Source organism: Talpa europaea (assembly GCF_964194135.1).
Source record: "Talpa europaea genome assembly, chromosome: 11".
NCBI lineage: Eukaryota > Metazoa > Chordata > Mammalia > Eulipotyphla > Talpidae > Talpa > Talpa europaea.
This window is the reverse complement of record NC_140078.1, coordinates 64673689-64686610: the sequence shown is the minus strand read 5'-3', so window position 1 is coordinate 64686610 and position 12922 is coordinate 64673689. Positions and strand designations below refer to the sequence as shown.

The window sequence follows — 12922 nt, the reverse complement described above, 5'->3', positions numbered from 1 at the left end:
ACGACTCCAGCAAACTGCCCGAAGAAGAAAGTTGCCATAAAAGAGGACGACAAGGGAGGGAAGCGCAGAACCCTGCTCCCCTCCCCCGCCCACAGAGGCGGCACTCTCCGACCGGCAGAGACGAGGGAAACAACAAACCAAAACGCCCAACAAGAAAAACGGATGCAGCAAGTGGGACTGTGAGTGGAAAGGAACTATTTCAGCCACCACACCCCGTGAACGGGAGCTGAGGCGAACCCTGCAGGATCCGCCGCGGAGGTGAGCTCCAGGCGCCATTAAAGAGAGCCCCGCCCACCAGGAGGAGACCAGCACCAGCACACAGCCCCGGCCACCCCGTAAGCTTGCGCGAAAGCGGCGCTCGGATTGCAGCTGCCCAGGGCCCTGCACCTGCGACCTAGGCTTGCGGGGAGACGGCGGAGGCCCTCCCTGAGTGAGCAGGAACAAGGCGCCCAGGCAGGGGAGCGGGATTCAAAAGGCGCCATTCCCGCGCCACTGATCTGGGCTACAGCCCGCGTCCTGGAACTGAGGGCTTTGGAACTGAGACCCGGGCGGAGGCCCTCCCTGAGTGAGCAGGAACAAGGCGCCCAGGCAGGGGAGCGGGATTCAAAAGGTGCCATTCCCGCGCCACTGATCTGGGCTACAGCCCGCGTCCTGGAACTGAGGGCTTTGGAACTGAGACCCGGGGCACGAAATTAGGGGCGTGGGTTCCCCACGATGGTGGGGCACAAGGCAGACACAGCACCCCAAAGCCGTTGAGGTGTACCCTACCATCCCCGCTCTGCTCCCTGTCCCACGGGGTGGAAAATCAGCTCCCCAAGGGCTCTAGGAGAGATCTCTGGTGCCACCTAGCGACTTGACCCCAGCACAGGCTACTGAAGGAGCTAGTGGCCAGCTGGGGAGTTAGCCCACACCGGGCCCCTTCTGAACAAGTAGTCTGAGCCCACAGGGAGAGCGAGCACCCACAGCCGGGGCAGACCAGGCGCGCAGAATAGTGTGCCTGAGACCAGAAGCGCAGGGAGTGTGTCCCACATCACCATTTTAGAACAGGGACATTTCTACAGTAAAGACTACCTGCAGAAGGCTTCCTCAGGAGCCAGAGGTGAGCGGGGGAAGTTCGCCCACGCCAGACCCCCTCTGGCCTGCAGTCCAAGCCCAGAGGGGAGCAGGAACCCACCGCCGGGGCAGACCAGGCGCACAGGGGAGTGTGTCCCCACATCGGCATTTTAGAACAGGGACCTTTCTCCAGTAAAGGCTGCTTGAAACTGACAGATGACTCCTGGAAGAACCAGAGGGGAACAGAGAAGCCCACCCAAGATGCCGGCCAGTCCCAACAACACAGTGTCCCAACGCATACGGCAAATTAGAAAACAGACAGTAGGGAGGAGAAGAACCACACGCAACCTAGCAACTCTCCAGAGAAAAAGCACACCACAAAAAGAAAGCCAGCCCCCAGATTGCAACGACAATAACTTGGAAGAATTTCTGAGCCTTCCAGAAAGAGAATTTAAAATTGCCGTGATTAAAAAACTGACAGAAGTCATAAAGGAAAACAATGATAAGGGAAAAATAATCAACGATCAGAAGAATGCAATTGAGTCCCTAGAGAGGGAAAACAATGGTCAGAAGAAAGAAATTGAGTCCCTAAAGAGGGAAGTAAAAGAAATGCAGGAGATCAAAGAATTAATGGAAGAACTAAAGAATTCTGGGAAAAGCAATGAAAGCAGAATAGATGAAATGGAAGAACGAATAAGTAATCTTGAAGACACAGAAATAAAAAGAACCAAAACAGAAAAGGAAAGAGAAGTACGAAGGAAAAAGAATGAAGAAAGACTTCGGGAACTATCTGACTCCATGAGGAAAGGAAATATAAGAGTTATAGGAATACCAGAAGGAGAGGAGAGAGATGTAGGAACAGAGAAAATATTCAAAGAGATAATTGAAGAGAACTTCCCAAATGTGAAGAAGGAGCTGAAAATTGATATACAAGAAGCAAGAAGAACACCAAACTTCCACGACGAAAGGAAAAATACAGCAAGACACATAATAGTAAAGCTCCCAAGAATCCAGGACAAGGAAAAAATAATGAAGCTGGCAAGAGGGAAGAAACAGATAACATTCAAAGGAAAACCAATCAGGCTGACATCAGACTTCTCCGAAGAAACACTACGGGCAAGGAGAGAGTGGAGGGACATAGTCAACAGACTCCAAGAAAACAGATGCCAACCAAGAATACTCTATCCCGCAAAGCTCTCCTTCCTCTTTGAAGAAAGAATATGGACCTTCCCAGACAAACAGAAACTCCGGAATTTCATTGCAACTAAACCCCCACTCCAAAAAATACTACAAGGAGTCCTAAAGCCAGAACCTCAGAGCGACGAATAACAATGAAAGAAGGCCAAAAAAAAAAAAAAAAGTTATTAAAAGAATAAATAAATAAAATCAAAGGAAAGACAAACACAATGGCAAATACAGATGTTAACATATCAATATTAACTCTAAATGTAAATGGACTAAACTCTTCAATAAAAAGACACAGAGTTGCAGCCTGGATTAAGAAACAAAACCCAACCTTTTGCTGTCTCCAGGAAACACATTTAGCTACAAAAGATAAAAATAGGCTCAAAGTTAAAGGATGGAAAACAATCCTACAAGCAAATGGACCAAAAAAGAAAGCAGGAACAGCTATACTTATATCAGATAAAACAGATTTCAAACTCAAAAAGATAAAAAGAGACCCCAATGGTCACTACATTATGATCAAGGGGACAATACTTCAAGAAGAAATAACACTCATTAACATATACTCACCAAACGAAGGAGCACCAAAATATATCAGACAACTGTTGTCCTCTCTGAAAACAGACATCAGAGAAAACACATACGTAGTGGGAGACTTCAACACACCACTATCAACAATGGATAGATCAACAAGACAAAAAATAAGTAAAGAAACCAAAGCTCTAAATAAAGACCTAGAGCAATTGGGCTTAACAGACATCTATAGAACACTAAACCCCAAAAAAACGGAGTACACATTTTTCTCAAGCGCACACGGATCATTCTCCAGGATCGATCACATACTGGGGCACAAGACAAACATCAACAGATACACCAAGATTGAAATCATATCAACCATCTTTTCTGACCATGAAGGCATCAAACTAGAAATAAACCATAAAAAGAAGGCAAGGAACTTTCCTACCTCATGGAGATTAAAAACCACACTACTGGAAGACCATTGGACTAATGAGGAGATCAAAGAAGAAATTAAAAAATTTTTTGAATTGAACGACAAGGAGGACACCAATATCCTAAATGTATGGGATGCAGCAAAAGCAGTAATAAGAGGAAAATATATAGCAATAGAAGCTCACATCAAGAAACAAGAAAGAACGCAAAGAAACAACCTAATCTCGAAGCTCAAAGATCTAGAAAAAGAACAACAAAAAAACCCCAAAACCAGTAGAAGAAAAGAAATAATAAAAACCAAAGCAGAAATAAATGAAATTGAAACTAAAAAAACAATCCAAAAGATCAATGAAACCAAGAGCTGGTTCTTTGAAAAAATCAATAAAATAGACAAACCCCTAGCCAGGCTCACAAAGGAAAAAAGGGAGAAAGCACAAATAAACAGGATCATCAATGAAAGAGGAGAAATCACAACGGACACAGCAGAAATCAAAAGAATAATCAGTAACTACTATGAACAGTTATATGGAAACAAGTTTAACAATCTAGAGGAGATGGACAAATTCCTACAACTCTACAATCACCCAAAGCTAGATAAAGAAGAAATAGAACACCTAAACAGACCAATTACAATTAGCGAAATTGAAATGGTAATCAAAAACCTCCCCAAAAACAAAAGCCCAGGACCTGATGGATTTACAAATGAATTCTACCAAACATTCAGAGACGAATTAGTGCCTATCCTTCACAAACTCTTCCAAAAAATTGAGAAGGAAGGGACAATACCAAACACGTTCTATGAAGCCAACATTACACTAATACCAAAACCGAACAAGGACAACACAAAAAAGGAAAACTACAGGCCAATCTCCCTAATGAACACTGATGCAAAAATCCTCAATAAAATTTTAGCTATCAGAATCCAACAATGTATCCATAAGATAATTCACCACGACCAAGTTGGATTCATTCCAGGGGCACAAGGATGGTTTAACATCCGAAAATCAATCAACGTTATCCAACACATCAACAAAAAGAAATATAAAAACCATATGATAATATCAATAGATGCTGAGAAAGCTTTCGACAAAGTGCAACACCCATTCATGATAAAAGCCCTTGAAATTCTTGGGATACAAGGAACATACCTCAACATCATAAAGGCCATCTATGACAAGCCAACAGCCAGTATCATTCTCAATGGTGAAAAGCTGAAAGCAATTCCATTAAGATCTGGAACAAGACAAGGATGTCCACTCTCACCATTGCTTTTCAATATAATACTGGAAGTCCTAGCCAGGGCAATAAGACAAGAGAAAGACATCCAAGGAATCCAAATAGGAAAAGAAGAAGTCAAACTATCACTATTTGCAGACGATATGATATTATACATAGAGAACCCCAAAAACTCCACAGAAAAGCTAATTCAACTCATCAATCAGTTCAGTAAAGTGGCAGGATACAAAATCAACACGCAAAAGTCAGTAGCCTTCCTATACACAAACAATAAATCTGAAGAAGAAGAAATCAAAAAGACCATCCCTTTTGTTATTGAAACAAAAAAAAATCAAATATTTGGGAATAAATCTAACAAAAGAGGTAAAGGACCTATACAAAGAAAACTATAAAACACTGTTAAAAGAAATAGAAGAAGACACAAAGAAATGGAGAGACATCCCCTGCTCATGGATTGGAAGAATAAACATTATTAAAATGGCCATCCTTCCAAAAGCAATATACAGATTCAATGCTATTCCAATCAAAATTTCAATGTCATTCTTCAAAGAAATAGAACAATTATTGATGAAATTCATATGGAATCACAAAAAACCCCGAATAGCCAAAGCTCTCCTGAAAAAAAAAGAAGGGAATGGAGGCATCAGACTCCCAGACTTCAAACTATACTACAAAGCCATAATCATCAAAACTGCATGGTATTGGAACAAGAACAGACATACAGACCAATGGAATCGAATAGAAAATCCAGAAATAAACCCACAGATTTATGGTCAACTAATCTTTGACAAAGGAGCAAAGACTATGCATTGGAGCAAAGAAAGTTTGTTCAATAAATGGTGCTGGGAAAACTGGGTCGCTACATGCAAAAGAATGAAGCTTGACCACCACCTCACACCATACACAAAAATCAACTCAAAATGGATTAAAGAACTAGACATAAGACCTGAAACCATAAAATATATAGAAGGAAATATAGGCGAAACACTACGTGATTTGCACATCAAAGACATCTTTACAGACACATCACCCAAAGCAGTGATAGTGAAGGCAAAGATAAACAGCTGGGACTATATCAAATTAAAGAGCTTTTGCACAGCAAAAGAGACAATAACAAAAACAAAGAGAAACCCCACCAACTGGGAGAACATTTTTGCACCCAACACTAATGATAAAGGACTGATCACAAAAATCTGCCTAGAGCTGATGAGACTCAACAACAACAAAGAAAATAATCCAGTCAAAAAATGGGCAGAAGAGCTTAAAAGAAACTTCTCTGAAGAGGAAATGCAAATGGCCAACAGGCATATGAAAAAATGTTCAACATCACTTGTCATCAGGGAAATGCAAATCAAAACTACCATGAGATACCATCTTACACCAGTGAGAATGGCACATATTAAAAAAACTAGCAACAACAAATGTTGGCGAGGGTGTGGAGAAAAAGGAACTCTTCTGCACTGTTGGTGGGAGTGCAAACTGGTCCAACCACTGTGGAAAGCTGTGTGGAGATTTCTGGACCTACTAAACATAGAGCTTCCATATGACCCAGCAATTCCACTCCTAGGTATTTACCCAAAGGACACAGAAACATCAATTCCAAAGAACACCTGCACCCCTATGTTTATAGCAGCACTGTTTACAATAGCTAAGCTTTGGAAACAACCTAAATGCCCAAAAATAGATGACTGGATCAAGAAGATGTGGTACATATATACCATGGAATATTACTCAGCATTCAAAAAAGATAAACACATGCAATTTGCTGCAACATGGATGGCGCTGGAAGGGATCATGCTCAGCGAAATAAGCCAAAAAGAAAAAGAAAAATACCGGATGGTCTCACTCATAGCAGGAATCTAGAAAACTTAAATAAGGGACCAGGAAAATGAATAACTATAAGAAAGTGAAAATCAAAATCAACAAAAAACTATGAACCAGAGACACTTTTAGGGGGGCGGGGGCGGGAGGGGAGGGATTGGGGTCAGAATGGGGGGCTGCAATTGTATGGGGAATATAACAATAAAATTTATATAAAAAAAAAAGAAAAATTAAATAGAATGTCAGTTCAAAATTATTTTCATTATTTTGTCACTACTTCAGAAGTGTTTATTCCTCCTTCTAATATATGTATTACTTATATCCATTGATTGCTTACTCTGTGCCAGGTACTGTTCTAAATGCTTTAACTATATTAACTCATTTGGTCTTCATGCTTCTCAGATTGGTTCCACTACCATTTCTGTTTATGAGGAGGAAGCCAAAGCAAAGAAAGGATTTATAACCATCACAAGAAAAAAATCCCCTCGTGGCAGATCAAGAATTTAAACCTAGTATGTCTGACTCTGGAGCTGGTACTCTTTACCACTACATCATACTGGTTCTTTCAAGTCTAAATGGACTGCACAAATGCTACTTTCCACTTAAAGAAATATCCAGAATAGGGGTCTCCATGGAAGCAAAAAGTAGTTAAGTGGTTGCTTAAAGCTTGGGGCAGTGGGGGAAGGGGAAGAAAATGGAACAGAGTTTCTTTTCAGGTGACAAAATTTTTCTAAAATTGATTGTGATAATAGTTGTGTAGGTCTGTGAATATACTTAAAGTCATTGAATTATACACTTTATACAGTAAACTATACCTCAATAAAACTGTTTTAAAATGTTGTTATCAGGGCCTCCCCCGTCACGCAATAGTTTCAGTGCAGCACTGTGGGGCTGTCCACAGTCTCTGCAGCGCAGGTTCAATTGCTGGCCGGCCATGGAGATACCCACATGGCGCAGCAAACCTCTCCTGTCTCGCCCACTGCCTCCTTCAGCAGTGTTTTCCATCAGTCAGCCTGTTCTGATCCCCACTGTTTCTGGTGAATTCTCTCACCCTCCCGAGCCTCTGGCCTTTACCCCAGTTCTTGTATAAATAGATAAAATCTTAAAAAAAAATGTTATATCACTGCTAACTGGGGCAGAGATCAAAGCTGCTTTCTTTGCTCAAAAATTACCAAAGTTCTTTTGAAAACTACCACTCACATAACAGTTCTTGAACTCACTGATCTCTGTTATTCAAGGAAGGAGCCAGTTCATTTAGTCATGGCTCCTCCTACATAAATGCATGTGGTATATACAATATGTCACAAAAAGAATTCCCATTTTAAGATAATCAGAGGCCCAAGATATTTTTCAAGCTTGTTTTACCTCTGCCAATCAAATTGAGACTGCAAAGCTAAAGGCAAACAGAGGACCCCTTCTAGTAACCACTTGGAAATTTGAGAAAAAAAAAAGCTTAAATAGTATTCTTAAAGGGAACAAACAACTTTGAAGATTACTTCTACAGTAGCACCAACACAGTATTCTTAAAGGGAACAGGCAACTTTAAAGATTACTTCTACAGTAGCACCAACACAGAGTGGTTCATAGTGCATGGGTCAGTGGTTTAGAGTGGTACAGTAGCAACAACACATAGTGGTTCAGAGTGCATGAGACTGAGATAAAATATGAGACTTCAGGAGCTAGCCCCAACCCCTGAACTTCATCTCTATGTAGACGTTCTCCCTCTGATAAGAGTAGTTGAGTTGGAATTGCTGAGAAGCAGGACTTTAGACCAGAGTTTCTCAAACTGTAGTCACAGACTGATGCCAGTACACAAACTCTTATTACTGATCCAAGATAAAATAAATACCCAAATATTTATTATATTTGAATACATAATATTCAAATACCTAAAAGTATTTTTAAAAATTCTGATTTACACAGCTTTACACTTTAACTTAACTTGCAATCAAAGAAATGACTAAGAAGAGACTAACTGTATATAAAACTAGAAATAAGGCTATACAACCTTCTTAGCCTTCATACTTATAAAGAAGTAGAAAAGAGAGTGAACCATGAAAACTGGCAATGATATGAAAGAGAAGAGTGTGCAGTATAGTCCAGTGGGACTCCAATCACATAAAGTCAATTCATCCTGCAATCAATTTAACTCAGCTTACCTTACATCCTGGAAGTCAAATCCAATACTAACTACATTCAGAATTGCATGTGCAAATTTTAGAAAGTAAATGAACTGGCTCCTTCCCTTACCTTTCCTCTATCAAATTTCATTAGTAGGCAAAATGTACTAAAAGATTCCAATAACCCCACGTTAGAAGAATAGTCCTACGAAGATGTCTCAAAGCCATCTTTTTTACCAAGACATCATTTCTCTTTTACATATATCACAAAAACTGAGTTTCAAATGTAATGGACCTCTGGGAGCATTAATAAAAAAATGAAAAATCTTTAATAAATTAAAATGTCAAGTCTCCCAAATCAGATTAAACTAAATTAAAAGGATATTAGAAGTAACCACAAAAGGAAAGGGATCTAGGATGTCTTTGCCTCACAGAGTCCTAACTGTGTGTGGTCTGACATATTCTGGTCATGGTAAACCTAAAAGGTTGTTTTGAAAGTGGAACACAACCAGTAACCTGAAAGATTTCAACAATTAGGACCACACAAGAGAGAGTTTGAAAGAGACCAGCAAAACCAAGTTTAATAATAGCAAACACTTATATGTTGTTTTCTATATTTCAAACACTATTCCACGTACTTCACATATATTAGCTCACAAAGACTATTGCAAATAATTAATGGCCATGTTTCATCACCAGATTCACCATTTTTTTTGGTTTTGTTTTGTTTTTATTTAATGCTGTGCTTTCACAAAATTCTTGGCAAGCTCCCAAATCCTAAACTGAAAGTAAACCCCAAACACACCAATGTCACAATTTTCAGTCTTTTCACTATTTTAACTAGTTACTGTTCCTTGATTGTTTTATATCATTAACAGTTATTTTAAAGGCTGAATGAACTAAAATCAACAGACATAATAAGGTATCATTAAACTATGTATCAAAAACATGGACTTGTTAGTAAGAAACTGAGTTTGCATTCCAATACACTATTTTAATCAATTTTCATACACTAAGAGTATAATCAGGATTCTTAATATAAAATTCAACAGAAACACCACATGAAAAAATAGTTACCTGAATTTGAATCTGGAAAAGACAAATAGCAAATATTGGTTTTCTGAAAAAGAAAACAAAAGCTATATATGCTGACACACACACATCAGTAAAAACAAACAGAAATACAACAGTAGATTATACAGAACAATATTTTTACTTACTTCTTTATCAGTAAGCTTGGAATGTTGAGGATAAATTACCTGAAAAAAAAAGTTACATTGTGTTAGACAGATATATTGAGTATGTTATAAACATTGGCAGGCACTTCTAGAACACAAGCTGACTAGGGTCAAATGGTGAACTATTTTCTGAAATAGTTCACTACCGCAAAGGAAATCATCAGAAAATGAAAAGCCAACCCACTAAAATGGGATAAAACATAAGCAAATCATATATCTGATAAGGGGATAACATCCAAAATATTTGAAGAACTCATACAACTCAATAGTTAAAACAGATTAAAAGACAGGCAGAAGATTTAAATAGACATTTTTGCAAAGAAGACATAAGATGACCAGTAGGTATATGAAAAGATGATCCATATCACTAATCTTCAGAGAAATGTAAATCAAAACCAAAGAGATATCACCTCATAAATGTTAGAATGGCTATTTTTCTAAATGTATGATTTATTGGGTTTTAGAATATCCACAGAGTTGGGCAACCATCTCTACTATCTAATTTCAAAATATTTTTGTCACCCCAAGAAGAAACCCATCAGCATTCATTCCCTTATAGTCCCACTCATTTACTTTCTGTTTCTATGAATTTGCCTACACGATGGTTATTGTTAAAAGAAAAAAGTGTTGGAAAGGACATTGAGAAAATGAAAACTTTATGCACTATTGGTAAGAATGTAAACTGGTGTTGCCATTACAGAAAACAATATGGAAGTTGTTCAAAAAATTAAAAATAGAACTACCCTAAGATCCCACTGCTGGGTATTTATGCAAAGAAGTAAAAACACCAACCGGAAAGGACCGCTGCAATCCCATGTCCACTACAGCATTATTTACAATAGCCAAAATCTAGAAACAATATTAAGCATCCCTTAGTGAATGGATAAAGAAAATGTGGTATGTATGTGTGTGTATACACACACACACACACACAAATATTATTCAGCCATAAAGAAGAATAAAATCTTGCCATTTGTGACAATATAGATGGACCTTGAGGGCATTATGCTGAGTAAGTCAAACAGAGAAAAGACTAATGCCTTATGATCTCACTTATACATGGAGTCTTAAAAAAAAAAAAGAAAAGAAAAGAAAGGACAACCATGTTCATAGATACAGAAAATAGATTGCTGGTTGCCAGGGGAAGGGTGGGGCAAGGAGTTACAGTGTGGGTCAAAATGTACAGACTTACAATTATAAAGTAAGTCCTAGGGACATAATGTGCAGCATGGTGACTGTAGTTAATCATACAGTATTATCTACTTGAAAGTTGCTAAAAGAATAAGTTTTAAAGGTTCTCATCACAAGAAAACAAAATTTTGTAACTATGTATGGTGACTGATGTTAACTAGACATATTGTGATCATTCCCAATATATACAAAATTTGAATCATTATCTTTTTGCACCTGAAGCTAGTATGTTTTCTGGCAATTATATCTCAAATAAAAGAAAAAGAAATAGCTCACAAACTTTAAAAATGAAACATGGAAAAAGCTGGGAGAACTGAAAAGGATTTACATTAGGTTAAAAAAAATTGAGTCAAAGTTATCTCTAAAAGATTAGTAAAATATTAAATTATCAAGAATAATTTGCCATGGTCTCACTCATAGCAGGAATCTAGAAAACTTAAATAAGGGACCAGGAAAATGAATAACTATAAGAAAGTGAAAATCAGAATCAACAAAAAACTATGAAACAGAGACACTTTTGGGGGGGGGCGGGAGGGGAGGGATTGGGATCAGAATGGGGGGGTTGCAATTGTATGGGGAATATAAAAATAAAATTTATTATTTAAAAAAATAATAATAATTTGCCAACTGAATTACCAATAGTTCAAAGTTTACTAAGTCTTTTCTTTTTTTTTTTTATAGAGGCATGTTTTTATTTATTTGTTTGTTTGTTTGTTTTGTTTATACATGCACTGGGTACAGTCAGAAGCGCGGGAGGGTGAGAGAATTCACCAGAGCCGGAGTGGGGAGCAGAGCAGGCAGAAGGACCGAAGCACACTGCTGAGGGGAGCAGCGGGCAGCAGGAGAGGTCTACACGCCATGTGGGACCCTCCTCCGGTGGCCGGAGCAGAAGGGATCGAACCGGCAGCGCAGAGGACGCGGGCAGCTTCGCAACCCAGTGCTCTACCGCTGCGCCACCGGGGAGGCCCTACTAAGTCTTTTCTTAGGAAGTCTAAAATCAAAAGAGGACTTGATCTATTAACTAGAGAGAAAAGAGAGAACAGTACCATAAGTATTTCAAGAAAATTTTTTTAAAGATTTTTATTTATTTGTTTGTTTGTTTATACAAGCACTGGGTACAGTCAGAAGCGCGGGAGGGTGAGAGAATTCACCAGAGCCAGAGCGGGGAGCAGAACAGGCAGACTGAAGAAATACACTGCTGAGGGGAGAGCAGCGGGCACAGGAGAGGACTGCATGCCATATGGGACCCTTGCCAGCGGCCAGGGATTGAACCAGCACTGCAGAGGCTGTGGGCAGCTTCACAGCCCAGCGCTCAACTGCTGTGCCACCAGGGGAGGCCCAAAGAAATAATTTTTAATTGATTTCAAAAGTAATGCAAATCACTAAGTATTTTATTCAAAGAAAAATGGGGGGAAAAAAAGTCCACAGCTTAAGATATCTAAAAGGCCATGTCCCACCATAAAACCTGTCCTAATTTCCTCCAGCTAATTAGTTAATTTCTTTTAACTAACTGCATTCTCCTAGACAGGTCAGTTTAGTGCCCATGCTGACCACAGCCACCTTCTAAGGGAAAATGCAACAAAGGGCCCTGCAAAGGATGCAAGACCAGGCTAGGAGAGTTACTAGTAAACCCCAGACCCCAGGTACACACTTTACAGACCAATCAACCAACTTCCTGGAAATGGGTGGAAGTGAAAATTCTACCCAAAAGAATAACTGAACTCAAGTGAGCCAATGCAGATTCTCTTAGGAATGTGAAAAAGAGATGGGATTAGGAATAGGCAGGTTAGTTAGCAGCAGATTAACAAAAAAGTAGAGAAAATAAAACACAGAGTAGCTAAATTACATTAATGGTGGGTTGCTGCTGTGGGGATCCATGATTTTCCAGTTCTGGAAGAACCCACAAATTCTTCGATTACCCAGAATATGAAAATTTTCCATTTCCAGAAATAATGTGTAGTAACATCACATTATAAACAGAATTAAAGTGGCTTCACATATTATTTCATCTATCTAGTTCTTAAAAACAGATAAACTGGCAGTGGCATCCCCATTTTACATGTAAGGAAACTAAGGTAAGAAAAAAGATGGGAAGAATATTTAATGAGCATCTTCTGGAGTTTTCAA

The 12922-nt window shown here is 39.1% G+C and overlaps 1 protein-coding gene across 1 annotated transcript in view; it reads right to left on the bottom strand.

Annotated features, from left to right (window-relative positions):
- DENND6A (DENN domain containing 6A) overlaps positions 1-12922 on the bottom strand; it is a gene marked incomplete at both ends in the record, with an annotated part of 49235 nt that overhangs the window by 23952 nt on the left and 12361 nt on the right. The window contains 2 exons of the mRNA XM_084248076.1: positions 9444-9486; positions 9587-9625. Coding sequence (XP_084104202.1) covers positions 9444-9486; positions 9587-9625 — 82 coding nt within the window. The remainder of the gene's footprint in view (positions 1-9443; positions 9487-9586; positions 9626-12922) is intronic.